Source organism: Caretta caretta, chromosome 9 (assembly GCF_965140235.1).
Source record: "Caretta caretta isolate rCarCar2 chromosome 9, rCarCar1.hap1, whole genome shotgun sequence".
NCBI lineage: Eukaryota > Metazoa > Chordata > Testudines > Cheloniidae > Caretta > Caretta caretta.
Window position 1 is genome coordinate 101,171,692 of NC_134214.1, and position 24,818 is coordinate 101,196,509.

The 24,818-nt window shown below is 44.7% G+C and overlaps 1 protein-coding gene across 7 annotated transcripts in view; it reads right to left on the reverse strand.

The window, feature by feature from the left end:
* Nucleotides 1–8,374: 8,374 nt before the first annotated feature.
* PLS3 (plastin 3) overlaps nucleotides 8,375–24,818 on the reverse strand; it is an 86,240-nt gene continuing 69,796 nt past the window's right edge. For 6 of the 7 annotated variants that reach the window (XM_048864111.2, XM_048864115.2, XM_048864112.2 and 3 more), the window contains 14 exons: nucleotides 24,363–24,492; nucleotides 23,635–23,767; nucleotides 22,230–22,311; nucleotides 20,594–20,759; nucleotides 18,290–18,432; nucleotides 16,405–16,431; nucleotides 16,207–16,302; nucleotides 15,418–15,613; nucleotides 14,581–14,659; nucleotides 13,970–14,084; nucleotides 13,706–13,839; nucleotides 11,140–11,263; nucleotides 10,620–10,744; nucleotides 8,375–9,658 (listed from right to left, as the gene is read on the reverse strand). In XM_048864111.2, the coding sequence (XP_048720068.2) occupies nucleotides 9,526–9,658; nucleotides 10,620–10,744; nucleotides 11,140–11,263; nucleotides 13,706–13,839; nucleotides 13,970–14,084; nucleotides 14,581–14,659; nucleotides 15,418–15,613; nucleotides 16,207–16,302; nucleotides 16,405–16,431; nucleotides 18,290–18,432; nucleotides 20,594–20,759; nucleotides 22,230–22,311; nucleotides 23,635–23,767; nucleotides 24,363–24,492 (1,683 nt within the window). In that variant the 3' untranslated portion in view covers nucleotides 8,375–9,525. The remainder of the gene's footprint in view (nucleotides 9,659–10,619; nucleotides 10,745–11,139; nucleotides 11,264–13,705; nucleotides 13,840–13,969; nucleotides 14,085–14,580; nucleotides 14,660–15,417; nucleotides 15,614–16,206; nucleotides 16,303–16,404; nucleotides 16,432–18,289; nucleotides 18,433–20,593; nucleotides 20,760–22,229; nucleotides 22,312–23,634; nucleotides 23,768–24,362; nucleotides 24,493–24,818) is intronic. The other variant, XM_048864117.2, reaches the window with a different exon arrangement.

A 24,818-nucleotide genomic window follows, 5' to 3' on the forward strand; every position in this document is an offset into this window, starting at 1 on the left:
CAGAGCATGGGCCGCGGGGCACAGGACTGGGACTCCTGTGATTCAGGTTCCGATTAAAGGACATGCCAATTCCAAATGGCACCAGATCCTGCCAGAACAGATGCAAAACCTGCAGACCCATCTCTGCTGCTACAATGATCAACACCCCCCACAACACACCTTTCAAGATCCATGGGTCCTGCTCATGCCTATCACAATGTATCTCATCCATTGCAACAGATGCCCCAGTAACAACTATGTGGGTGAAACCAGACAGACAATCACTACGTTCTGAAATGAACTCTCACAAAAAAAATGATGAAAGATACAAACACCCTGTCACCCGTGGGTGAAGATTTTCCCAAAGTGATCACTCTGCATCCAACCCCTCAGTCCTCATCCTCAAAGGAAACCTGCACAGCACCTTCAAAAGATGAGCCTGGGAGCTTAAATTCATTACTCTGAACAGGCACACTGGATTTATGGCTTACTACAGCAATCTGTAACCCCTTAACCCCCTCCCACTCCGCAGCTTTCTTTCCCCCTCTGTGACCGGAGAGGTATTAATGGGCCACTTCACCTTGAACGGTGCCTTGAAATGTGTTAGCTACTTATGCTAAACAGTCTGTCCCACCTTGTATTTAGCTGCGGCACTCCGAGTCCATTTCCAGACCGAAAAAAAGCTCTGTGGGGCTCGAATGCTTGTCTCTCGCACCAACAGAAGTTGGTCAATAAGAGATATTCCCTCCCCCACCTTGTCTCTCTGATATCCTGGCACCAGCGTGGCTCCTTATGAAAAAAGAAACATTTTCATTGCAATTCAGATGGAATGAAAATGAAAAATATTTTTCTAATGTCCGTTTTTTGCATTTTATTCCTGGTACTTTTCCTTCCCCCTCACAGGGGCAAAATAAATAAATAAATAAATAATATATATATATTTTTTTAAAAAATGGGTTCAAATCAATTCTGGGGAAAATTCAGGTTAAATCTGCAATGAATTCAGACAAGAATTTTTCATTATGTTAAAAAAATTGCAGAAATGAGTCCCTATATTTTTCAACCAGCTCTTGTTTTGTCTCTTCCTCTTTGGAGAGGTGAAACAACTGGATGCTCTCACATAAACCACTTGGAAACACATTTGAAATGTACTTTTTCATTGTTAAGTTATATTCGAAGTGTACTTTATCTCGAAGAGATGGTGTGTGGACAGTGCAGGAGGACTGGAAAGACAGGAGCTGGGTGCAGCACAATGGCATTTGGAGGCTAGCAGTTTAATTTCACTTTCAATGCTCACCGCTCAATAAAACCTCTACAGCACTTTTTAAAAGCAAATGGGAAATGAGGGGTTTTTTTTTTACATTTTTGTTTTCCTGCTCTGCTGTGAGTATCAAAGCGCTCAAGGTTATTTAAAAGGTCAACTCTCCATGTAGTCATTGCTCTAGTCCTTTTCATCCTCCTACGACATTTTTGCTATTATTGGGTTGTAATAAAAATTTGACTTTAAAGATGAATGTACATTGGTTACATATGGGTCTGCTGCATCATAGCAGGCCAGGGCACCGTTCACAGGTAATGAAAAGCAGGGTGAGGTTTTTCTCGGCAGAAGAATTGTGGGAAGAGGAGGAAGATGCAGTTGGCTTCAGCCCATTTCAGATTCCTGCAATTGACCCCTCGACCCACTCTCCATATTGTACATTGCTGGTCAGCATTTGCCTTCATTTCCCTTGCTTTTCAATCCACAAGAAAGTCCAATTTGAATGATTTTTTCAGGAGCTAATGACAAAGACTTTCCTAAATTCTGGACCTCACCTCTATTCCTTACCGCACGTTTTGAAATTCTATAAGCAAAAGCGTGCTCCGGGGGTCTGGCATTAATGGTTCTCTACAACCTTATGTTGCTTATTGCTCCTAGTTCTTTTAACTTCCAGATACAAACAGCGATTCCTTCAGCTCATTTGATGCAGTACCGGATGACAGCCAACTAAATGGTAGACACAAAAGGGGTGAGTAAAGGGTTTTTATATTGCAATCATTTAAAGTCAGAGGTTTCTTTTCTGGAGTCATTTGTTTGGGGCTTATATTTATTGGAGTGCACATGGCTGCCCCTGGGTGGCACCAAAAACAAAGAGACTTGATCGGCTATTCAAACAAATTCCCAGTTAAGAATGAGAAAGCACCTGACTTCTAACTCCAAAGGCCAGAGCACCTGTGCTGAGGTATCCCAGAGGTAAAGTAATTGCATCACACTCCTTTCCTGAGCTGAACGCATCAAAGGGCTCCAGAGCGGTTTTATTCCTTGCATGACACAGCCCCCACTGCCACAGAGCTGGGGGGAGCAGAAGGAGCCAGCCCACGGAGACAAATGCAGCGTTCCACTAGAGGCGGGGGCCAGGACGTAATGGACAAGCTGGAATAAAATCCTGCATTGGGAGAATTGCCCTGCTAACAGGAGCACAAGGGATGTCTAGAAGGACCGTACAGGTATGACTAGTGTACACAGAGGGCAGACCTGGGGCACGGAGGGGTGCCAATAGTCTCTTCCCTGAGTAGACGAGAGCCTTACAAGTATGAGAAAACCCCACACCTGACAAGAGGGAAAAGACAGGGGCCACCTGACAGCAGCAAGCCATAGCACAGTGTGTTGGAGGTAGGAGACGAAGGGTTTAAGTAAAAGGAGGATTTTGATTTTTTAAATTACTCATCTCTTCCTGAGCCACTGAGTGTGACGGTTTGAGGAACTGCACGGCCTTTCCCCAGCTCTATGACAGAGCTCGAATGTGTAGCTGAATTAAGAAAAGCAGAAGATGAATTAGTAAATATTTTATTCCCACCCCCCCCCCCCACTTACCATCACCCTAGGGACGACCTCAGCGCATTTATCTCCAGCCACTTCAGGGGCTCCTCTTACATCTGTTGTCTAGCACAGCATCTCACACCCCCTAGGTGTGGGCAAACTTTTTGGCCCGAGGGCCACATCGGTATGCGAAACGGTATGGAGGGCTGGGTAGGGAAGGCTGTGCCTCCCCAAACAGCCTGGCCCCCACCCCCTGACTGCCACCCTCAGAACCACTGCCCCATCCAACCCCCCTGTTCCTTGTCCCCTGACCACCCCCTCCGGGGACCCCCGGCCCCCATCCAACCTCCCCCGCTCCCTGTCCCCTGACTGCCCCGACCCCTATCCACACCCCGCCCCCTGACAGGCCCTCCGGGACCCCTGACCCATCCAACCTCCCCGCACTTCTTGTCCCCTGACTACCCCCCCAGGACCCCACCCCCATCCAACCCCCCCGCTCCATGTCTCCTGACTGCCTCCACCCCATCCAACCGTCCCCTGGGACCTCCTGCCCCTTATCCAAGTCCCCCCTCCTCCCGCCCCCTTACCATGCTGCTCGGAGCGGCAGGGCGGGCTTATTGGAAAGCCTGGGAGGTGGGCGGGCACAGGCCGTGCTGCCCGCATGGTGGCATAACTATGGGGCAGGGGGAACAGAGGGGGAGGGGCTGGGGGCTAGCCTCCCCGGCCGGGAGCTCAGGGGCTGGGCAGGTCGGTCCCATGGGCCGGATGTGGCCCACGGGCCGTAGTTTGCCCACCTCTGCCGTAAGAGCTCCTACTTTGCAAAGCGTGCAGCAATATGCCAACAGTAACGACCCTTCCCGCTGGGCAAGCGTCAAGCGTGATGTGACAAGCCGTTTGCTCCTATTACTTGCCCAGTGGGCAAGCAGATGCCAGTATATTCCCCCCCCTCCTCTTGCAGCGACCATGTTATAACTGTAACAAACTGGTTAACTCAAATCCCAGGGAAGGAGAGACGAGAGGGGACGTATGATTCTGCCCGAATGTTCCGCAGATTTTACATAACAGCTGACAACAAAAATACACCTGCAGCTTCCAACATGCAGTTCAAGGTTAAAGAGGCTTTTCCACAAGGGATGGGTTGGAGCATGTTGGTAGAACGGACTGAACGCTCGGAATAGCCGGCTGGAGGCCCAAGAGCACCTAGCAGCATCCACTGCAGCTTTGTGCCGTAGCAGCAAAGTAAAAGGGATGCTGCAAAGACAACGAGAGCTGTGGCCCAGTGGAATGAAACGAGTCTTTAGGGCTCAGCTTTGCTGCTTCCACTGCCCCACCTGGCACGGGGGAACCCGAGTGCCTAATGCTGGTGTTAAGAGCAGCCGGTGGGAAGTGGAGCTTCCGGGCGAACGTGCAGCGCAAGGGCAAAGATGAGGGTTGGGGGGGGGGGGGGGGGAGACAAGCAACAATGCCGCAGTGACTCAGACTTGGGCCATCACGTCCAAGACCCGCTGATTCAGACTCTCAGATGGGAGTTAAGACTTCACAGGACTCCCGGACCATCTGCCCCCCGGCTAAGGCTTTGTTATTCTCCATGGGTGAACCCAGCCCCTGTGGAAATCGGCAGGGAGTAGAGACATCACAAGAGCTAGCCACCTTTTCAGTTCTATTCTCAAGTCTGAACAGTGCACAGGCCTCAGGCTGCCCCTCAGCAGTGAATCCCCCCTAGATATTGTCAATCTTACTGGGGAATGACTGTAAAGAAATGTGGCAAAGAGGTGTCCCGTTGGGATCCAGGAAGTGGGCGGGTGGAGCCCTGCTAAGAGACCTCCCCCCAGCCTAAGGGGAGGATCCACAGGGCCGGGATGCCAAACGATTGCGGGGGACAGCTAAAGACTGAACAGGAACTGGAGTGAGGTCACGGCGTTCCGACCAGATGATCACAACGGTCCCTGCCGGCGTTAACACCCATGAATCTAAAGATTAAGCCAGTGGGTTAACTCGCCACCCCTGTTGTGGAGCACGCTGGCCAGCCACGAGACTAGTCCCCTTGTCTTCAGGTTTATTCCTTCACCACTAGAACTATTGAACGTACATTCAACACACCAGTCGTGTCTGGGATGGTCTCTGTTTCATCCGTCTGGACAGTACCTACCCCAACGGGGCCCCAGCTGGGTCTCTAAACAATGCCATAAAACAAACAGATTGCGAATTAATCCAGTAATGTGCTTTTCTAACCAGGAGTTCACTTATGGAGGATAACTCACATGCTTCAGACAGCAACGAAACCAACCCCCACAACATCACATTCTAAGGCACTTCAGGAGACAGGAGTTTGGCTCACTCGTCTCAGCTTGCCACTGGTCTTCAAGAAGATTTGCTGTAAAAATTATGATTGATCGAATCGAAATGCATTTTAGAATGGCTTCTCTCTGGAGGCACAAATCATAGCATTTGTAGAAAGCCGTGTAACTGGAGCTGCTAATGGATTGTATTCCCTTCCCGGCCATCTGAAAGAGGAACATGTTTTCAATAATTCAAACAGAACGAAAAGAGATGCTGCCTAACTTCCGTTTAAGCTGGAATGGTCCATGGCCTTCCGTGGTGAAATGGATTTTAGAGGTTCAAGGTAAGATTTATCAGCACTGTGGATGAAACCTGGGCTCCACCTTTGTAGCTTCCAGGAATTATTTTCCATTTTGCTGCAGAGAATGACAAATCCCGGACACGCTCTCCTCTGTTGGAAGTGCCTGGCACAACACTGGAGCACTCCATCATGCCCAGACTCTCTCCCATCTTACGGCCATAAGGAGAGACAAGCCCTCACTTACTACGGCCCTTTTACATGCTCTCTCCCCTATTAACACATACATTCTAGACTGTCTGAGGCCCTCCTCTTGGCCTGGCGTAGGGACAGTTCTCACAGCTCAGAAACAGGCTACTCTGTGGCCTAGACCTCGACAGACAGGACTCACAGGCCACGTGCACTTGGCAAAGCCGAGTACTATGGTCTCTCTACCCCCAACTCCCTGTTCTCTGGGCTTTGGTCTAGCCTCCTCCTCAGTTATCATGCTGGATTCCTCACTGAGTAACAGACATAGGACTTGTCGGCCTTTGCTGCAGGTCCTGTTATCGACTTCACCTTCTCAACATATAAAAAAATGCCATGACACTGCCCCTGCTGTCAGTCTACAGTCACAGCGTAGATGCGGTGATTGAGGCGGAAGGGGAAATAAACCAGGAGCCAGGATAGACAGACATCTGAGAGGAAATGATCACACTCTTCGTGCCCATGTACCTCACAAAATGGTGACATTTATCAATAGGTGCACCACACTGTAACCATACGCACTTTGCTTCACAAGCTACACACATCTGACTGGACATTTGCTGCTTCGCATGGCCCTTTGAAAGCAGACATGCTGCTTAGTTTGAAAAGGTTTCTGGTTTCCCTTTAAATACGGTTCTGCTGTCTCCATTATACAGATTATAAATCTGACAAGGAATGCAGGCCGATGTTAACTGCATTACAGAGATTCACTGAAAGTCAGTCATCTGCAGCTCAAGTACTTAATTCACTTTTGAACTCTTAGTGAAGCTGAGCCCTCAGCAGTGTGCAGTGTGTGTGCAGTGTGTGTGTGTGTGGATACTGCTAAGAAAAGCAGGAATTTAAAGAGAAAACCAGTAATTAAGAAATTTTAAAAAGACCAGACAGATATGGGTTTCAAAGTGGAAAAATTGGAGAGGTCAGAATGCTTTACTCAAATAGCCAGACAGCATTTATACCCACGAATACCTAGGAAATGCTTTTGCTCAAGTATAAAAGCCACCTCTTCACAATACATTCGCTAGGAGACATTAACAGCATTATTACAAATAAGTGCAGAGAGGAGCTGTAAGGCTCACTCATTACTAGGGTCCAAGCACAATAAATCTGACTCTGCAAAAAACTCCTCCTAGATGAATCTCCACTTTTACACCTCTCCATGCTGGCTCTAAAGACTATCGTTACTTGCCGCAGCAAGTCTTTAGAGAAACGAAATGATCTAGACAGTAAAAATGTCACCTTTCACCAAGAATTGAAAATATTTGGACAGCCTTATCTGGCAGTTTACACAATAATACTCATAACAGAAAGCAAGTATTGCAAAACCAAACAAACCACAACCCCCCACTACACACAGAGAACAGCCCTGACAGGGCATATCTCCCTCCCCTGAGACCATCAGGATGGCAACTTCATAGACGAACTAGAATCAGATGCTCTGATAATGGAAGTTAAATATGTAATCAATCACATTAATACTGCTCCCTATTATAATCTTCAAATCATCATCGCCTGGACTTCCCATACGGAAATGTTTACTTGATCACAGTATGCTCCATAGCAAAGCAAGGTTCTCACATGTTGCCAGAATTCTGCAAACACTAACTTGCAGCCTTAATTATAGATGAAAACTTACAAAAGCTAAAAGACAGAGGTCTAGGTATCTGTGTGCATTTAAACCATATGGCACGCTGGCCAGGCCTGGAGCAAAGATCTTCTCGCAAACAGCTGAGACAACTATGGACAATTAAAACAAAAGTTAGTCCAACATGCCCTCTGAACAGTTTTATACTGCATTGTGGAAGTTGGGCAATGGTTAATCTGTCACCTTTGGTGAACACTGAATTCACTCTTAGGGCACAGACTTCAACCATCTCACTAATGATGCTTATGAAAGCTGGCATAAAGTGCAGAATATCAGCAAAAGGGATTGCAAACCGAATTAACAAATTTGCATCCATGCTGGCCATGTGGATCGACACGCCAATGCTTGATCTACGACAGTATCCAGCCTCTGCTCAAAGGCCAATTTCCTGCCTCTTAAGGTCCCACAACATCTGGCTGCACGACTAACTTCTCCATGCTGTTGCAGAACACGTGGCATGCACCGTGCTGGCAATGTTACAGCTCCACCAACCCCTGTGGGAAGTTAGATCACAGGGCTGGCCAAGCAGCTACAGTTTTACCAAACAGGAGAGGCCAGATCCAAGGCCCCATTCCCTTTCTCATTATTTGACCTTATTACGCCCTTTGGGGACTAGTAGTACCTCAGCCTAAACAGCATTTACCCAGCCTCTGTGACTTATGAACTAGCTCCCTAATTCAAGAGGGTTCAGTGGTAGCTGTGACATCTCCAGAAGGGCACATGCTGGGTAAGCACACTGGAGTGGGAGACAGCCATATAAGATTTCTAATGGTTAGTGTTCTGAGCATCCTTTATGGAAGGGTCAAGGTGAATAAGGACACCGATGTTGTACAGGATAGCATTCCCTTCACAGGTCATCTTTAAACAAGAAACAAAACACAGTTATAACTAACAACATTTTCACAAAGTAACTAGCTTGAGATTTACTGTCAACCTTCCTTGCCCCCAACATCACTGAGCAAAAGGGAAAGGGGGCGGGGGAAATAGTTCTTCTGCAGCTCCCAGAAAGCAAACCAAAAGACCAGCACAAAAATCCCACAAGTCCAAACCATGGAAGTAAGTTGTAAAATTGGATGGTCAGTAAGGAGAGACTGACAAGTGTGAATCTCATTAAATATGCAAAAAAAGATGCTTGTATTTAAATGTTTTTATTTCAACTAATGCTTTGCCACCATATTACAGCATTTGAATAGCTCAGAATAGCAATGTGATCTCAAAATGCAGCCAACAGCTTGCCAAAGCAAGAGTACATTAACTCCTATGGATACAGCTCCTTCCTTCTTTGGTGACACCACTTCCTGCATATTTGTAAAAAATAGTTTTAGGTCTCGGCACTTTGCAGTTCAGATTACTTAACCCTGCTGTTCATAACATTTGCCTGTTCCCTTCACAGCCACCCTACAGCGTTTTATTGTTTTATTCCCAACAGCATTTTAAATAAAAAAGTAACAGAAGTTTACATGCAGGATTTGTAAAAATTATTTTCTAGGTGCACACAATTGAACCAAGATGCGTACAAAAATGCATTCATTTGGATTCTCAGATGTAATGATGCCATCAGCATGTTGTTATCGGATGCCATCAGATGTCCACTACTGCCAGAGAGGCTGAGTTTTAGGTGGTATTCTCAAATATACTCTATCTTGAAAGACCTTTAAATAAAAGGTAGCAAGAAAAAAAACACTATGCTTTATTTGTAAAGTAATCAAAATATTTGTTATGTGTATAAAAAAAGCACCATGTAGAGAGAATACTGCAGGAAGACTGATCTTCAGAAATATAAATTTTCTCATTTAACCTTATAAATTGCGCTACAGATCCCAGTTACTTCTGTAACTTTATGGTTACAGAGGCAAGGAATAAAAGCTCAAACCCAGAACACATGAGATTTGACCACAAGACACAAGATAAACTGTCTTTTAGATAGCAAGTGAAATTTGTTTCTATTAAGATTCATGCCAACCACCTTAGCAACCCTCAGAAGAAAAAACACAGAATATCTGAGAAATAGGTCCAGTGCAGCATTTTCTGAGATGCTGGTCTGATATGAATGCATTCCCGTGAGCACTTTAAATCAAACTTCCATTCTGGGAAAAGAGCAAATCTGTTGGTTAAAAACTCCTTTCCCTGAAAACGTTGATAATGTTCTAGTCTTGCAAAGCAAAACTGAGAATCCTTGAAACTTCAACAGTTCTTAGGCCAACAGCATTTCATCCCGGACACAGCTGATCAGCTAGTCATGCACAGGGGTGGCAGGTTGGGATTTTTGCATGTGTCAGCATCTTACACTTTCTTCATTCCTCTGCCCATCAAACAGGCAAACACTGTCATAACCATCTTTGGTTTCACCTCCACAAGGTCTTCTGGAAGAGCATATACTCTGGCTCCAATTCTTCTCGCCATGGATACAGCATACCTATTCACCAGTCAAGAGAAATGAGTACATGTAAACATTTCAAATCCCCTTTTTACCTGAACTTGTTAGCCAAAGAGCCAGCCATTGCAGCGCGATTTCAATGATCACTAACGCACAGTTTAATAAGGTATTAACCCCGATTTCAAGGTGTGATTGTTTAGATCTTGCAAGTAGATTGGTTTTATACATGCATTTTTAATATAGAGCAACTGGTTTTAAAATAACCTTATTACAGAGAATTAGCAGTTTTTAATATACATGTTGATATTTTGAACCTAAGTCCATTCTACAAACAGTTGATGAGAAAGTGTAATACATATACCTTGAGTTATTCAATATCCCTTCAAGATAAATAAATACTAACCCTTATTGGTGAATAGTTAAGTTTCTGAACTCTCTCTCCTTCTGTTCATGCTCCTTGCATTTGCCTTCTATCCATATTAAAGCAAGCAGAGTACTGAAAGTTACCTGAAAGTTTGCTGTTACAGTTATTACAGAATCTTCATGGAAAGCAAGTTTCAACTTTCCAGTTCAGTACTCCCACTAGAAACTTATTTTGAAGAAGACTCGTGCTGTTCTCACCAGGAAACAGACTTGCCATAGTGACCCATGTGTCCAACAGTTCAAATATCAAATATTGAGATACCGGCCAAGTATTTATTAAATCAATCTGAACCAAACTAGAGAGAATCTGATCTGTTCACAGGGCTATCTGCTAATGGATAGGGGATCACACTGCTAGAAACTGTTCAAGCAGTTCTCTGTTCCTTCCAAAAGCCGGCATCACAAGAAGCCTGCCCTTCTGACCTGCTAAATGGGACGGTGTCGCTGGACTATCCCAGTATGGCAAAAGATTGAGAATGTGGGTTTTGGAGCACACCCATCTGCAGCCTGAAGGTCATGAATAGGACAGCAGTACTCTTGCAATAAAATGCACCATTCACAGACTACAGACACTTACATAGCATTATTCTGTTTGTCATCTTCTGATAAGTCACCTGTCTTTACAAGATCATAGTTGATACAACCAGGCTGTATGGCATCAATTAAATCCACCACTGCCAAGCTAGTGCTGATAGTCTTGTCCTAGAAGAACACAGTGACATACAGTGAGGATTCAACAAGTCTGGTTTCTGATTCCACAACAGCGGAATTGATTGTGGAATGGGTAACCAAACTAAGGGTTTTTTAAACAGTCACAAAATTGCTACCATCTACTAATAATTAGTCCCCCCGTCCCCCCCCCCGGGATCCTTTCCAAGCCAGTTACAATGCCGCATTACCATTATTATTCTGTTTAGCTGCGGCTAAGTGCTTAAACTATGCTAAACAAACAATAACTGGTTTGCAGGCAGCAAATCTCCACCCATGTCCCTCAACGGCTTGCAACGGAGGTGCCCAAGTCTGCGGCTGACACTGTAGCACAATGCATTGCAAAGGAGATGCCAGTCCCCCTCCCATTGGAAAAAGGAGCCCGGTACCTTAAAGCTCTGAATGGAGGTTGACTTGCCAGCTTCTCTCAGTGTCCTGTTCACCCAGTTTACTATGATGTCATCATTTGCTTTCTGACCATCACCAAGGTCCTCGAGAACATTCAGGGTGTATCTGAGAATGAGTGGGAGACAGTTCCTTACAGCGCAGGGTAGATATGGTTCAGGAACAAAGCCATGTTCTCAATGCAGTCTAGGATTCAGGCTACTGAGCCAAAAAAAGAGCAACCTGCAATTGCGGGCCCATCTTGGGAGCCCTGGCTTCAGCCTCTGCTCTACATTACCTTTGGTGGACAAGGGAAGAGAAAGATTCTGCTGTCCAACATCCTCTCAATGTGCCCCACCAGTTAGGGCATCCTGAACAACACTGAATTGATGCGGTGTATTTAGTCACTTTTTAAGCTCCATCAGTTCAGACGAAGCTAGTGACTGCACTGGGGTTGACAGGAGTTATTTCAGAGGGGTAACACGCCCAAAGCTTTACATTACTAAAAAGGCAGATAAAATTCTTTAGAGCCAATCACAGAAAGGTAGGGCATGCGGTGGTTCTCAACCCAGGTAACGCATATGCAGCCCGCAATGATAAATAGGGGGAGAACCACTGAATTAACCCATTCTTAAAAACCTCCAATGAAGGAGATTCCACAACCTCCTCCCTGGGAACCCGATTGCTAGTGCTTCACTACCCTTAGCATTAGAAACCTTCCCCAAATATCTAACCTAAATCTCCTTTGCTGCAGATTACGTTACTTCTTGTTATCCATGTGCACTGACAGTCGGACAATGGATCCCGGCTCTTTGCCCTTAACACAGGTGAAGACTTAGAAGGTCCCTTCTCAATCTTATTGTCTCAAGGCTAGAGATGCCCTTTTTTTTTTTTTTTTTTTAAAAAAAAAACCAAAAAAAAACCTTTCCTCATAGGTCAGTTTACCTAAACCTTTAATCATTTTGGTTGCTCTCCTTTGGATACTCTCCAATTCTTCCAAATCTTTCCTACAGCGTGCGCCCAGAACGGGACACAGAACTCCACCGGAGGCCTCACCAGTGCCGAGTAGAGCAGGATAATTCCCCCGTGTCTTATACACAACACTCCTAACACACTCCAGAATGACATTTGCCTTTTCACAACTGCATCACATTGCTGACTCATTCAATTTGTGATCCACTAGAACTCCGAAATCCTTTCCAGAATTACTCTCTTGCCAGTAATTCCCCAATTTGTAGTTTTGCATTTGTCTTCATTGAATTTCATCTCATTGAATTCAGACCAATTCTCTAATTTGTCAAGGTCCTTTTGAATCTAATCCTATCCCTGAAGGTGCTTGCAACCCCTCCCAGCTTGGTGTCCTCTGCAAATGTTATAAGCACCCTCTCCACTCCAATATCCAAATCATTAATGAAAATATTGGCTAGCATATTGAATGTTATTAAGTGGCCTCATTTGATCTGTACAATACATATTTTCAGTTTTGTATCTTACTAGAATCATTTAGAGCTGGCTTTAAAATGCTAGTTAATTGTAATAAATTCCTGGAAAATAGCTTTTTCCATTTAATAAACAATTTGTCATTAAGTTTTTCATTTTAGTGGGAAAAAATATCACTTTGTTTCCTTTTTCCCCATAGGGCAGAGGTGGGCAAACCTTCTGGCCCAAGGGCCACATCGGGGTTGCAAAACTGTATGGCGGGCTGGGTAGGGAAGGCTGTGCCTCCCCAAACAGCCTGGCCCCCACCCCCTATCCACCCTGTCCCACTTCCCACCCCCTGACTGCCCCCCTCACAACTCCCAACCCATCCAACCCCCCCTGCTCCTTGTCCCCTGACCACCCCCTCCCAGGACCCTCGCCTCTAACTGCCCCCCGGGACCCCACCCCCTATCCAACCTCCCCATCCCCGACTGCCCCACCCCCTATCCACACCCCCACCCCCTAACAGCCCCCCCAGGATTCCCATATCTATCCAACCCCCCCTGTTCCCCGTCCCCTGACCCCCCCCCTGAACCTCCGTCCCATCCAACCCCTCCCGTTCCCTGTCCCCTGGGACTCCCTGCCCCTTACCCAACCCCCCTGCTCCCTTACGATGCCTTTCAGAGCGGCAGGAGCTCACAGCCCTGCTGCCCAGAGCGCTGGTGGAAAGGCAAACTGAGGCTGAGGGCGGGGGAACACAGTGGGGGAGGGGCCAGGGGCTAGCCTCCGTGGCCGGGAGCTCAAGGGCCGGGCAGGACGGTCCCGCGGGCCATAGTTTGCCCACCTCTGCCATAGGGGGTTTAAAAAAAGGAAAGGGCGGGGGGGGAGAGGCTTTTTACCCCTACAATTTCAGAACAAAAAAATTTAAAAAGTTTCAAAAAACTGAAATTTGTTGCAGTTTTTCCCTTTTCGATTGGGGGGGGGGGGGGGGGAAGAGAGAGGGAGAGAAGTTCTGAGCTCTAGAAGTATTTTGTCAGATCTCTATCTGTGGTCTCCCCCATAGAGGAAGGGAGAGCAGGGAGCATGGGATACACTATGTTACACTCAAATGCTGTATTCACACAGTTTAGATATTTTAAACGAGCTTTGTACCTCCTCATCAGCTGCCAGACTAAAGCTAGCGTCAGTGTTTGGTTTCCATCATTCAGGTCCTGTCCACCAATGCCCACCAGAGAGAATTTGGCTGGACGCTTTCCCAAATCCACTGCGTAGTTACAGTTTTCGAGCTACACGCACAGGGAAAAAAAATATGTACAAGAACAAACAAAATTTGAAATGTATATATAACGAGGCTTCCAAATCTTACATTTCTAACTTAGGCTTGTTATTGTTCTTACAGTAACCTAAAGTTCTCACCTTCTTCATGTTTGCACCAAGCTTGGGGTACGGTGGCTTGTTAACCTTATTCCAGTCGACAGGAACTTTGATCTTTTCATATAGTTGCAATATTACTAGTGCATCTTGCAGGTCACTAGAATGGATTAGCATTGGTTAGCCCCAGTGTTCTGAGAGTGAGGCATATCTTGACTTTCCCTAGGTTTACATTTAACGTTATGACTAATTATGTTACAACAGTGCAAAAAAGAATCAAACAACCACCCCAGAGTAAAATATCAAACTTCTCCCACCTTCTGACATGGGGACATAAACCCTGGCTATCATATGGCAAATATAGATTCCAGTGCATCTCCAGAGTGACTGGCAGCTGATATACTGACTAGTCTTGCAGTTTTACTGAGAACCACCTGTTTTAGGTAGTTTTAATTTAAAAAGAAAAAGAAAGACACCTATCCAAGGCTCTAGGTGCCCTAATGTATCCTTAAACACAACCAAAGAGATCTGAACAGGTTCAAATACCTACTTTAGTTCATTTAAATGTAGGGTTTCTTTTTTGGTCGACTAAGAATTGAAGTTGCATTCGATCAAAAGCCAACAGCTCTAGTGGAAGAAAGATGCAGAAAACCTACCCATACAGATGGTTTACGTGTGGATTCACACCGAGAGAGTTCATCCAGTTACGGAAGGTCCTTTCTTCACGTGTCTCTCCTACGTTAAAGGAGACAGACATTATGCCGCCTGTTCGGGTGCCTCTCACCACTCTGGAGAGAAATCATGCCTTTCGGACACGGAGCATCCCACCTGCCCTGGCAGGAAGCGCCGTACCAGGCAGCTTACATTGAAGGTTGAAAACCAGTTGCCTCCATAATGATTCATAAAAGGACCAACTTGTAGGGCAGCTACCTGGACATCTTTTCTCAATGCTGAAAGATCTAACTAGGATTTGGGACGTTAAGGAGTTTAGGGTCAATAAAACGGACTATGATGTATGCACGACCGGTAAGCGGTGCAATACCCCAGGTGAGACTACGCACCATTAAATTATTAGCATTAATAATAAATGGCCGAGAACCAGGCAGCCCAGTGCTTTCAGCGATGCCCCTAAAAGCAACAGCTCAGTGTCTCCGGTAACCCATCTACACATGGACTCCTACCTTCCCAGCCTCTCAGCACTGTTGTGGGGGTTGATTAGTCTCTTTAAAGCACACTATAGGTGACTCTACAGTCACACTTCAGTGCACCACCTGGTATCTGACCCCTGTGCCAATACGCAAGAAGAGTTGGTCACACGCAGACACTGGTAAACAGCATCACAGAAAACGAAAAACCATCAGGCTGAATCTTTCGTTACTTGCACTCTTAAAAGCCTGATGGCTCATCAGAATGCTAAAAGCCTTTTGTGGTACAAACCATTTCCATTAGGTATTGTTCCTTCACACATCATGATAGGAGAGAAGTTTTATCACCTTCCAGTAGCGTCCAATCGATGTCCTGATTTTCTGGCTTGGTAAGCGCCGGATACTTGTTGAACAAGTTTGCAACGAAGGCTAAGTTCAGTTTGGGATTCCCACTGACAACATCAGCAGGGGTAACAAACTGTCTGCAGCCCAGTCTGTCTGCCTGCTGAAGCATGTATTCTGCTCTCTTCAAGTCATCCTTCTCCTGTTGGGGTGACAGAAGCATGAATAGCCAGCAGACTTGGAGGACGTCACTCAGCTATAAAGAGCAGGAACTTCTTCCTGAACACTGCCTTTGCTGGACTGAATACACAAGTCCACCTGCTTTCAGGAGATATGGGGCATTGACTAACTAGGCCAAATAAAAGCAAAGCAATGAATAAATATTGTAGTAATAAGCCATAGCGTTATGGATGCACTGGTCACCATCTACCCGCTTGGTTAGAAAGCTCCCCTCTCAAGCTTTACAGTAGCCAGCTAGAATAATAATTAGAACTCGTGATTCAGCATGCTCGCAAATATATCACCAGGTATAAAGACGACTGAATTCTCAGACATTTGGTTTACTCCAATTGTTACACTGGCCGTTAATGCCCAGGTCTAAACATGTCCTCATTTAACTGGATACCAGATGTGTGTCTGTCTTGCTTTCCCCACACTGATATTTTATTTATTCTAAGTCTGACAATCACCAGGTGATCAAGAGGCCATAAGCAGCCTGCAAAGTCCATACCCAGCTTTCAGTTTTACAGCATAAGGACAAGGAAAAAAACCCAGACAGATGTACTGAGTACTCACATTGAAACCAGACATGTTAATGTCAATCTGCAGCTCGTCTTCTTTCTGTCCCTTTGGTGCAATTTGGTTGAGGAGATGGAAATAGGCTCTCGAATCCTGAAATGGATTAAGTGGCATATTCAACTCTCCCACATGGTGCTGAACACACACGAACATTACATCGCAGACTTGTCTGATTCAGGTCACTGAATACAATACCTTGACTGAATTACAGAAGTCAGTGAGCTTGACAGATAAGAAAGAGGGAAAGAGCACCACAGCAGAAATCCCGGAGGCATGAGCGGGAAGAAGAACACAGTTAGAAACATTAAGCCAGTGTTAGAACCATAAACCAGCACTTAAACGGTCAAAAATAACTGGTCAGTATTGAATATTTTACACCACCACAATCTGCAAAAAAAAAAAAAAAAAAAAAAAAGCAAGTTGGAGGTCCTGGTCTTAAACAACTGCCTGCAGAGATCCAGCCCATATAGATTGACCTCTAGAGTAGCTTCATGCTCCTGATGCCAATTACTATATAATTTCTCAAGCATATTGGCACATCCTCCCCACCTCAAATCAGAAAGGGATCCTTCTGCAGGGCTACCACATTCCTAAAGGAAACCAGTAAAGAGAAGACAGCGTTATTGATATTTTGAATACATGGAGCCTGCAGGTTTTTCTTGTTGCATCACATTTACAAAATGCAGGGTTTGGGTTTTTCTCTTAAAGCAGATCCCAAGACAAGATATGAGTTTTGTGTATTCACATGAACATTTTAGCCATTCCAGAGATGATTTGGGGGTACAAACCTTTCGTCTAGTGGGAAGCGGGGGAGTGGGGGGGGAGATACAGGCCTGAGCTTGTTTTTTTGAGAGAGAGAGAGGAAAAATGAAGAACTAAAACACTTTCCCTTACTGGGACCATGAAGTGTCCCACGAGAGCCTACCAGCTGGGAGCCTGTACTGAGCAGAGCTGTCTGGGCAGAGCACTTGGAGTTTTTCTAATTTTGAAAATGGGGAAAAAAAATTGAACGTTTATGCAGCATTCTCTGCACCCCCAGCCAGCGTTAGGCATCGATTTACTCCCTGCACCAAAGGAAGCTCCCTTTAGGCAGAAGAAAGTTTTAAATATTTTTAAAAAGTCACATAAATCACTTGCTTCTAACCCCCCAATCCGTAGGCATGTCACTGGATTCCAGGCATGTTTGGAGCCCTTGCTGTATAAAGTTCACAAGTCATCACACCCAGGAGGGCTGCTAGCTGGAAGGAAGCCACAAGATCAGCCACTAGCATCAGGGTTAAGGCCCTCTAGGAGACATGTCTTCCCCCACCTACCCCCCATTTCACCAGGTCCCATGTGAAGGCTACAGGACTAGAGGTCCCTGCAGTGCCTCAGCCTGTACATCTCAGGTAAAGTATCAGTATTTGCTAACAAGGGTTAGCATTTCCATACAATGAACGAGCTCTCCCCTGCAGAAACGGTCAAAACATTTTGTGAACATTTTCCCCATGTTTTTGGATGAGTTTTAATCCAGTGCTTTCTACAGACCCTTGAAAACAGCTTCTGAAAGAGAACCGTCTTGAGAATGTGCCTTTTAGCCACATGAAAGCATCCTAGCTATGTACTGCTTCCCCGCTCGTACAGTAAAAACCCTTAAGGGCTTTTGAACTGGTATCTGCAGCTTTTGAAGATGAAGGCATCCATAAACAACAAAGACACACCACACTCGTTTTTATGGCTGGAGAATCAGTACCAAGCAGAGAGGATTCAAGGGCAGAACCCCTGAGTATGCTAGTTGTCGTTTCTCTACTGTACGAGGACAGAGTCAGCTCTTATGTTGAAGTAAAGCAGCCCTGGATCCTGCAAACACTAAGAGATGCTTCGCTTTACCAACCTGAGAGTCTCATTGAAATCAAACTCAGGGCAGTGAAGTTAAAAGCATGTGTGTGTTTGCAGGATCAGGGCCCAACTGGTTAACAATTTATGTAAGAATTCAGGAAAGAAGCAAGTACTGCCCAATCAATCACACACACATACTTCACCCCAGCAACCTGGCTCAGATGCACCTGGCTGCGCCTCACAGAAGCGGAGCTCCAATTACCTTGATGTCGGAGCTGAAATTATTGATTTTCTGCCACCCTGCATTTTCCAAATGGAAGTTGGCCCATCTTAGAAGCAGCTCTTCTGGGGACAGTTTCATAAGATCCTCCAAAGTCTCACCATCGCGAAGTAAGGCAGCCAAAGCTGGAAGAAAACAGATGTGCATAAATACAGGACAGTACTGCTTTTTAAAAACAGGGACTTCTTCTAAGTTACAGCTAGAGCTGGCTGAAAAAAATGTCACCCAAGTATTTTTGGACAAAAAATGACTGACCATATCCAAGTTTTTCCTCTAATAATTTCAGATTCTGCCAACATACCTTGGTACTGCCAATAAAAATAATTTTTAAAAAAATCTTACTATTCCATGCAACATCTTTCTAGAAGGGATTTTATTTTTCCCCTCCAGAAAATACTTACATTTGTTGATCAGCTCCAGTTACAACCCTCCAGGTCGAGGCAATTTAACTGGCTTATTTGGTACATGGCCCTTCCATTATAAAAAATCAGTGTGTATGCGATTTCACATGTTTTTCTGAAAAATCACCACCACTGCTGTGAATCCATTGCCGACGCGCATTAGGCAGGGGATTTGGAAATTCTATACCCAAGGGCTGCTTACATTGGCAGGGACAGGGGAGGGGAAAATGTAATACAAAGAAAACCAAAGTCACACAGAAGCCTTTGTGTGACACAGTTAGCCCACAAGGATCCCAGAGCTTGTTGACTGGTGGGATCACTTAGCAGCTACATGTGGCAGGCATCTTGCAGCATCACTGTACGGTCTTTGACAAGGGAAAGGAAAGCTAAGCTACCCTACCAAAAGGTGCCAGGGGAATTTAGGTGGTCGAAGAAGGGAAACTGCCAACGTGCAGTTATTTGTGATCCAAACATCTTCCGAAGTCTCCCCCTAAGAGTCAGCGTTTCGAGCTCTACCAAGAAAATGCCACTCGCCGAATGACTAACACCACTGCTGGCACGGAAGGGGTTCCCATCCAAGTTCTGGCGTGGTCCAATTCTGCCTCGCTTAGAAGAGCTGATGTCACAAGTCCACGTGCCATAACCACCAGGTAGCCAGAAATTTTGCTTGATTTGACATCCAACCCAGTTTCAAGATTGTGATTGAAAGACTACACCTTTTATTTGAGTCAGCTGGCTACATATTCAGTAAGCAAGATCTGTCTTAGAATCATAGAATATCAGGGTTGGAAGGGACCCCAGAAGGTCATCTAGTCCAACCCCCTGCTCAAAGCAGGACCAATTCCCAGTTAAATCATCCCAGCCAGGGCTTTGTCAAGCCTGAAGTCTTGTAACAAACTTCTCCAGCAACTGGAGAGGTGCACCAGGACATAACGAAATAGAGAGTGAATGCACTTGCTCTTTGATGCCTGGTGTTTTAAAGCAAGGGGCACGCTAGCATCGATACACTCAGGATAGGCACAGTGGACACTCACAGACCAGGTTGAATATTTTTCATTTAATCATGACAAAAAAAATGTTTTGTGAAAATTTCCATTTGGTTAAAAAAAAAAAAAGAGCAACAAAGTCAGTTTTGGGAGGTTTTTGTCAAAAAGCCAGAAAGTTTTAGTTACAACAAATCTGAGAAAAGACGACATGCTTTTTGACCAGCTCTAAGCATCACACAATGGTGCCCTGTGATTTAAGAACATCTACTTGCAGATAGAAACACATCTAATTAATGGTCTATGGACATTTAGCGGTTCCCCCATTCCCAGTCAGAATTTATCATTGCTCAAAGAACACGAGCTCATTCACACCTTTTGAAGCTTGCACTGGTTTAGCTCAAGGTGGACCCGTGACAAGAAAACCTTGTGGCTACTGCTCCAGCTGAAAGGTGCCCATGCTACCCGCGCGTGCCATCCAGCCTATTCCAGCCAACTCCATAGAGTCCTGGGAGGGTTAATGGCCTCTCAGTCCGAGAGCCCAAAGCAGGCTCTTCACAATCAAAGTGAGCAGTAAAAGAAGTCCCTTTGCAGAGAAGGGGAAGAAAAATGAAGAGTAGATTGGCTGGATGAGAAGAATGTGGCATGAAGGACCTGCTGCTGAAAGACAACGTCTGTCAGGCTGAGCTGTGCCGCTGAAATGAGTAATTTCAAGTCTCGTTCAGATATTCCCCCTCCCCACGGGACAGTAGGTCAAGATCAGGCAGATCAGGTGACCAGGGGCTTGGTCTTATATAAGCAACCGATTACTCCCCACCTCCATCCCAATTCACACTTGCTATCTGGTCACCCTAAGGTTAGGCTTGACTAAGGATAAACAATGATTTGCAGTGTGTTACTACCTTCATTTCTGCTGAGTTCGATGTCGGCAAACAAGCCAATCTTAATAATCTGCCAGAGAAGCCCCAGCACCAGATGTGGTTTCCCTTCCCTCAAGTCCTCTGCTCCAATATTGACAACATGACACCCAATGGCGGAGGCGGAATTCAATGCCAAGTTCAAGTTCTCCTGTAAACAAGAGAGCTAAATGAGAGGTCTCTCTCTCTGCCTTTTGTTCCATGCAGACAGCCTGGGGACTTCCCTGCTTTTAGTAGAAGAAAACTTGCAGTTTTACAGTAACTACAGCTGCATTAGACTCCAAGGGAGTATTTTAAAAGAAGTCTCATGGAAGTGGACTGAATTAATAAGAACTGAATTAGACCCAAGGGTTTAATTTCAGTCTCTGGTTTTTAGTTTCAGCCTCTGAGTCACATCAAGTGGCATCAACAAGATTAAGATTGGTTTCAGAGTAACAGCCGTGTTAGTCTGTATTCGCAAAAAGAAAAGGAGTACTTGTGGCACCTTAGAGACTAACCAATTTATTTGAGCATGAGCTTTCGTGAGCTACAGCTCACTTCATCGGATGCATACCGTGGAAACTGCAGCAGACTTTATATATACACAGAGAATATGAAACAATACCTCCTCCCACCCCACTGTCCTGCTGTTAATAGCTTATCTAAAGTGATCATCAGGTTGGGCCATTTCCAGCACAAATCCAGGTTTTCTCACCCTCCACCCCCCCACACAAATTCACTCTCCTGCTGGTGATAGCCCATCCAAAGTGACAACTCTTTACACAATGTGCATGATAATCAAGTTGGGCCATTTCCTGCACAAATCCAGGTTTGTGCAGGAAATGGCCCAACTTGATTATCATGCACATTGTGTAAAGAGTTGTCACTTTGGATGGGCTGTCACCAGCAGGAGAGTGAATTTGTGTGGGGGGGTGGAGGGTGAGAAAACCTGGATTTGTGCTGGAAATGGCCCAACCTGATGATCACTTTAGATAAGCTATTAGCAGCAGGACAGTGGGGTGGGAGGAGGTATTGTTTCATATTCTCTGTGTATATATAAAGTCTGCTGCAGTTTCCACGGTATGCATCCGATGAAGTGAGCTGTAGCTCACGAAAGCTCATGCTCAAATAAATTGGTTAGTCTCTAAGGTGCCACAAGTACTCCTTTTCTTTTTAAGATTAAGACTGGAACATCAAAGTGTGCATTAAAATGTTACATGTGCACACACAGGTTTGTGTATTACAACATGTATCAATTTACTACATTGTGTATTCTAATACAAACATACATGCACAGCTATCGGCCTCCCTTCTGATAATAGCAGCATAAACCTTGAGGTACGTAGATTGCTACAGCATTTCAGTTTTGATAAAGTCTGTGAAGGGGACCCTTAGCAGCTTTTGGCATTACGTCATTCCTCGTGCCCTTACGAATATTTACAGAACATTACCCTTTGCACTAAGATTTCCATTTAATGCACAGTACAGAGATTCCTTTAAATTATTAAATACAATTAAAACTGATCTCTGCTCTGGACCAGAGTCCTGAATTAATTCCGTGAGTTGCTGTATTAATCTCCCCTCACAAACCCTGTGTGATTTCAATCTTTGTAAGAGATCATGAAAGTATATTATACCATACCTGAATTATAAATGGTGTGAGTTTTTTCTTGTTGATTGCTCTTTCGTCAATTGTATCCGGAACAGAAAGATTGATCATTTTACTGACAAAGACAAAAATATTCAAACACCATTAAGCGCTTAATCCTAACACAAGTTGTTGCAAATAAACAGAACAACAATGAGATTTGATCAGACACTTTGTACTCAGTTGTTTAAAATAAAAGGTTTAGATTTGGGACATCAAGAATGTATTTGTAATTTATAGTTAAGCCTGATGAAACTTTAAACACAGTAACAGCCACCACTGAACTAGATCAGTTGCTTGAGTAAAAACAGATGAATTATCAGAATACCATCAGCAAACTAGTGAAGACCCATTATTCTGCTGTAAATTCTAGAGGGAAGACTTGTTTTCTTCCAATTTAACCCCGTTGTGTGTTTCAGCATACCTAGAAGGGAGAGACCTTGCTAATATTAAATAGGAATTCCAAAATAAAAACCCAGACAGTGCAAACATTTGGAAGAGATGGCGTGTGATGCGAATTCACAAAAGGCTCAGAATGGGTTTTTCTACTACTCAGCGTGTAGAGCAATGCTTCCTGCATCTACAGGCAAGAGGAGTCGAAGCAGAGGTTTTGCTGTACATTATACATTATTCCCCACTTGGTCCTACTTGTAGATCACAGATCGGCAGGTGTCAAAACAAGGCAGGTAAAGACATCATCAAAGTGAAAATAGGCAATGCCTAACCTAGAGTAGATCTTCCGCCTTTTGCTACAGTGCCGCTGGAATACCATGTCACCTTGCTTTTCAATCTAAAAGCCGTTTCTACAGAGTGAAAATGTAGGCTATTTGATGGCCCTGGAGAGTAGACTCCACATTTTGCAGTGAACAGCAGAGCAAGTTTCCCTACTAATGGGCCCCACCTTCGTCCTAGAGCCTAATCCAGCTATCATTAGAGCCAATGGGAAGTAGATCGGGTATTCAGAGATCCTGTTGCTAGACGCATTTCATCCTTAGCCTCTGTTGAGGCTTCCAACACGGGACATGACAGTGCTTCGAGATGCAGGTATGTAAGGAAACTGGACTGATGTCAGAACATGCCCCCACAGGTCACTGTCACACATTTCTGTGCATCCATGAATGTAGCTGGGTTTTTGTAGGACAGACTTTTCTGAAGTCAGTGTGTGTAACAAGACCCAAAGAGAAGCGAGAATCCACAGACAATATATAACACCAGTTTCCCCCACGTCATCAAAGCTGGCAGCAAAGCAAAAGCATGCTCTTGCACTGAAAGTCTGAAGTGGCTACGTACCCCTTTTTATATGAGCTACGAATTCTATCCAAACATACAGGGTCAGAAAAGCAGCCTAGATTGAAGAGTCAAGTCCCAATGACAGGGCTTCTGTAGGAAACAGACTTACCATAGTACAATCCCATCTCCAACAGCTTTGAAGAGGTCATCTGTATTTGGATTCATTGGAATAACATGCCTGCAGTCGGGATCATTTTCCAAGGCTTTGTTTATCCAGTTTACAAAGGCATATTTTTCTTCCTCTAAAACGAGTGCAATTGTAAAGCAAATGTAGGCTTTTTACAGCATAGCATACATTTGAACTGTGCACAGTAATTATTGTACCACATTTTCACTTTCTTTGTCACAGTGCTTCATTTGTGCCAGGGCTGAGCCCCGGCACCTCTAGGCTTGGCCGTTCAGAGCCCCGTCACCTTTGGCTTGCTGCATCAGTTATGAATGTAAAAAAACAACTTGAGCCCCGGCACCTCTATCATTACAAATTAAGAACTGATTGGTCATAAAAGTTAAATTCAGAGCTTTTTATACTCTGTAGTAGTAGAGGAATTTTCATAGTACAAGTCACTCACTGAGCTGGCTATAGCCAAATGCAAGAGGAATATATCAGCAAACTGAAAATGCTGCAAGACAAATCTCAGGAATGTGGACATACTCAGTCACTCAACTTAAACAGAGCTAATGTGACATCCCTTGATATTTAGCCTTGCTCTTGTTTCAATTTAACTATTCAGGGTGTGTGTGTGGGGGGTGAGCTTGTTTTCTGCCAGGTCATTAAACTTGCTAGTTCTAGGGTTTGGTCTGTTTACTCAAGAAAGCATTCGAATGTCAGAGTAATACCTGAATAAGAATGTTGGGTTCCTTCACTGGAGAGCTCTGATGTTCCACCAATCGCACAAATTCCCTCTTTTCTGTTGATGGCTTTTCTGAAAGTTTTAGCAATATCACTGCTTTTCAGCTCTTGGAAAATCTACAGTTCAGAAAGTTTTGTTTAGACAAACATTCATTTTTATAAACTGGAAAACACGTGTTTAAGCAAACATTGTAGTATAATCAGTAAACATAAGAATGGTTTAGCAAAATAATGCTGGATCTAAATTTACGATGGGGGAAAACAATGTGGTGACATTAGATTTAATCAAGTTAAGTAGTACAAACTCTGAAATGGCCTTAAGAAGCCATTACATACATTTATCATCATTTTAGTTCGGTTTCAAGAGGCCACCAGAAGAGCTCAAAACTCTGCAGTCTGAAAGCAAGTGTACATGCAGTCTCCATGTGAGCAAAACAATTCAG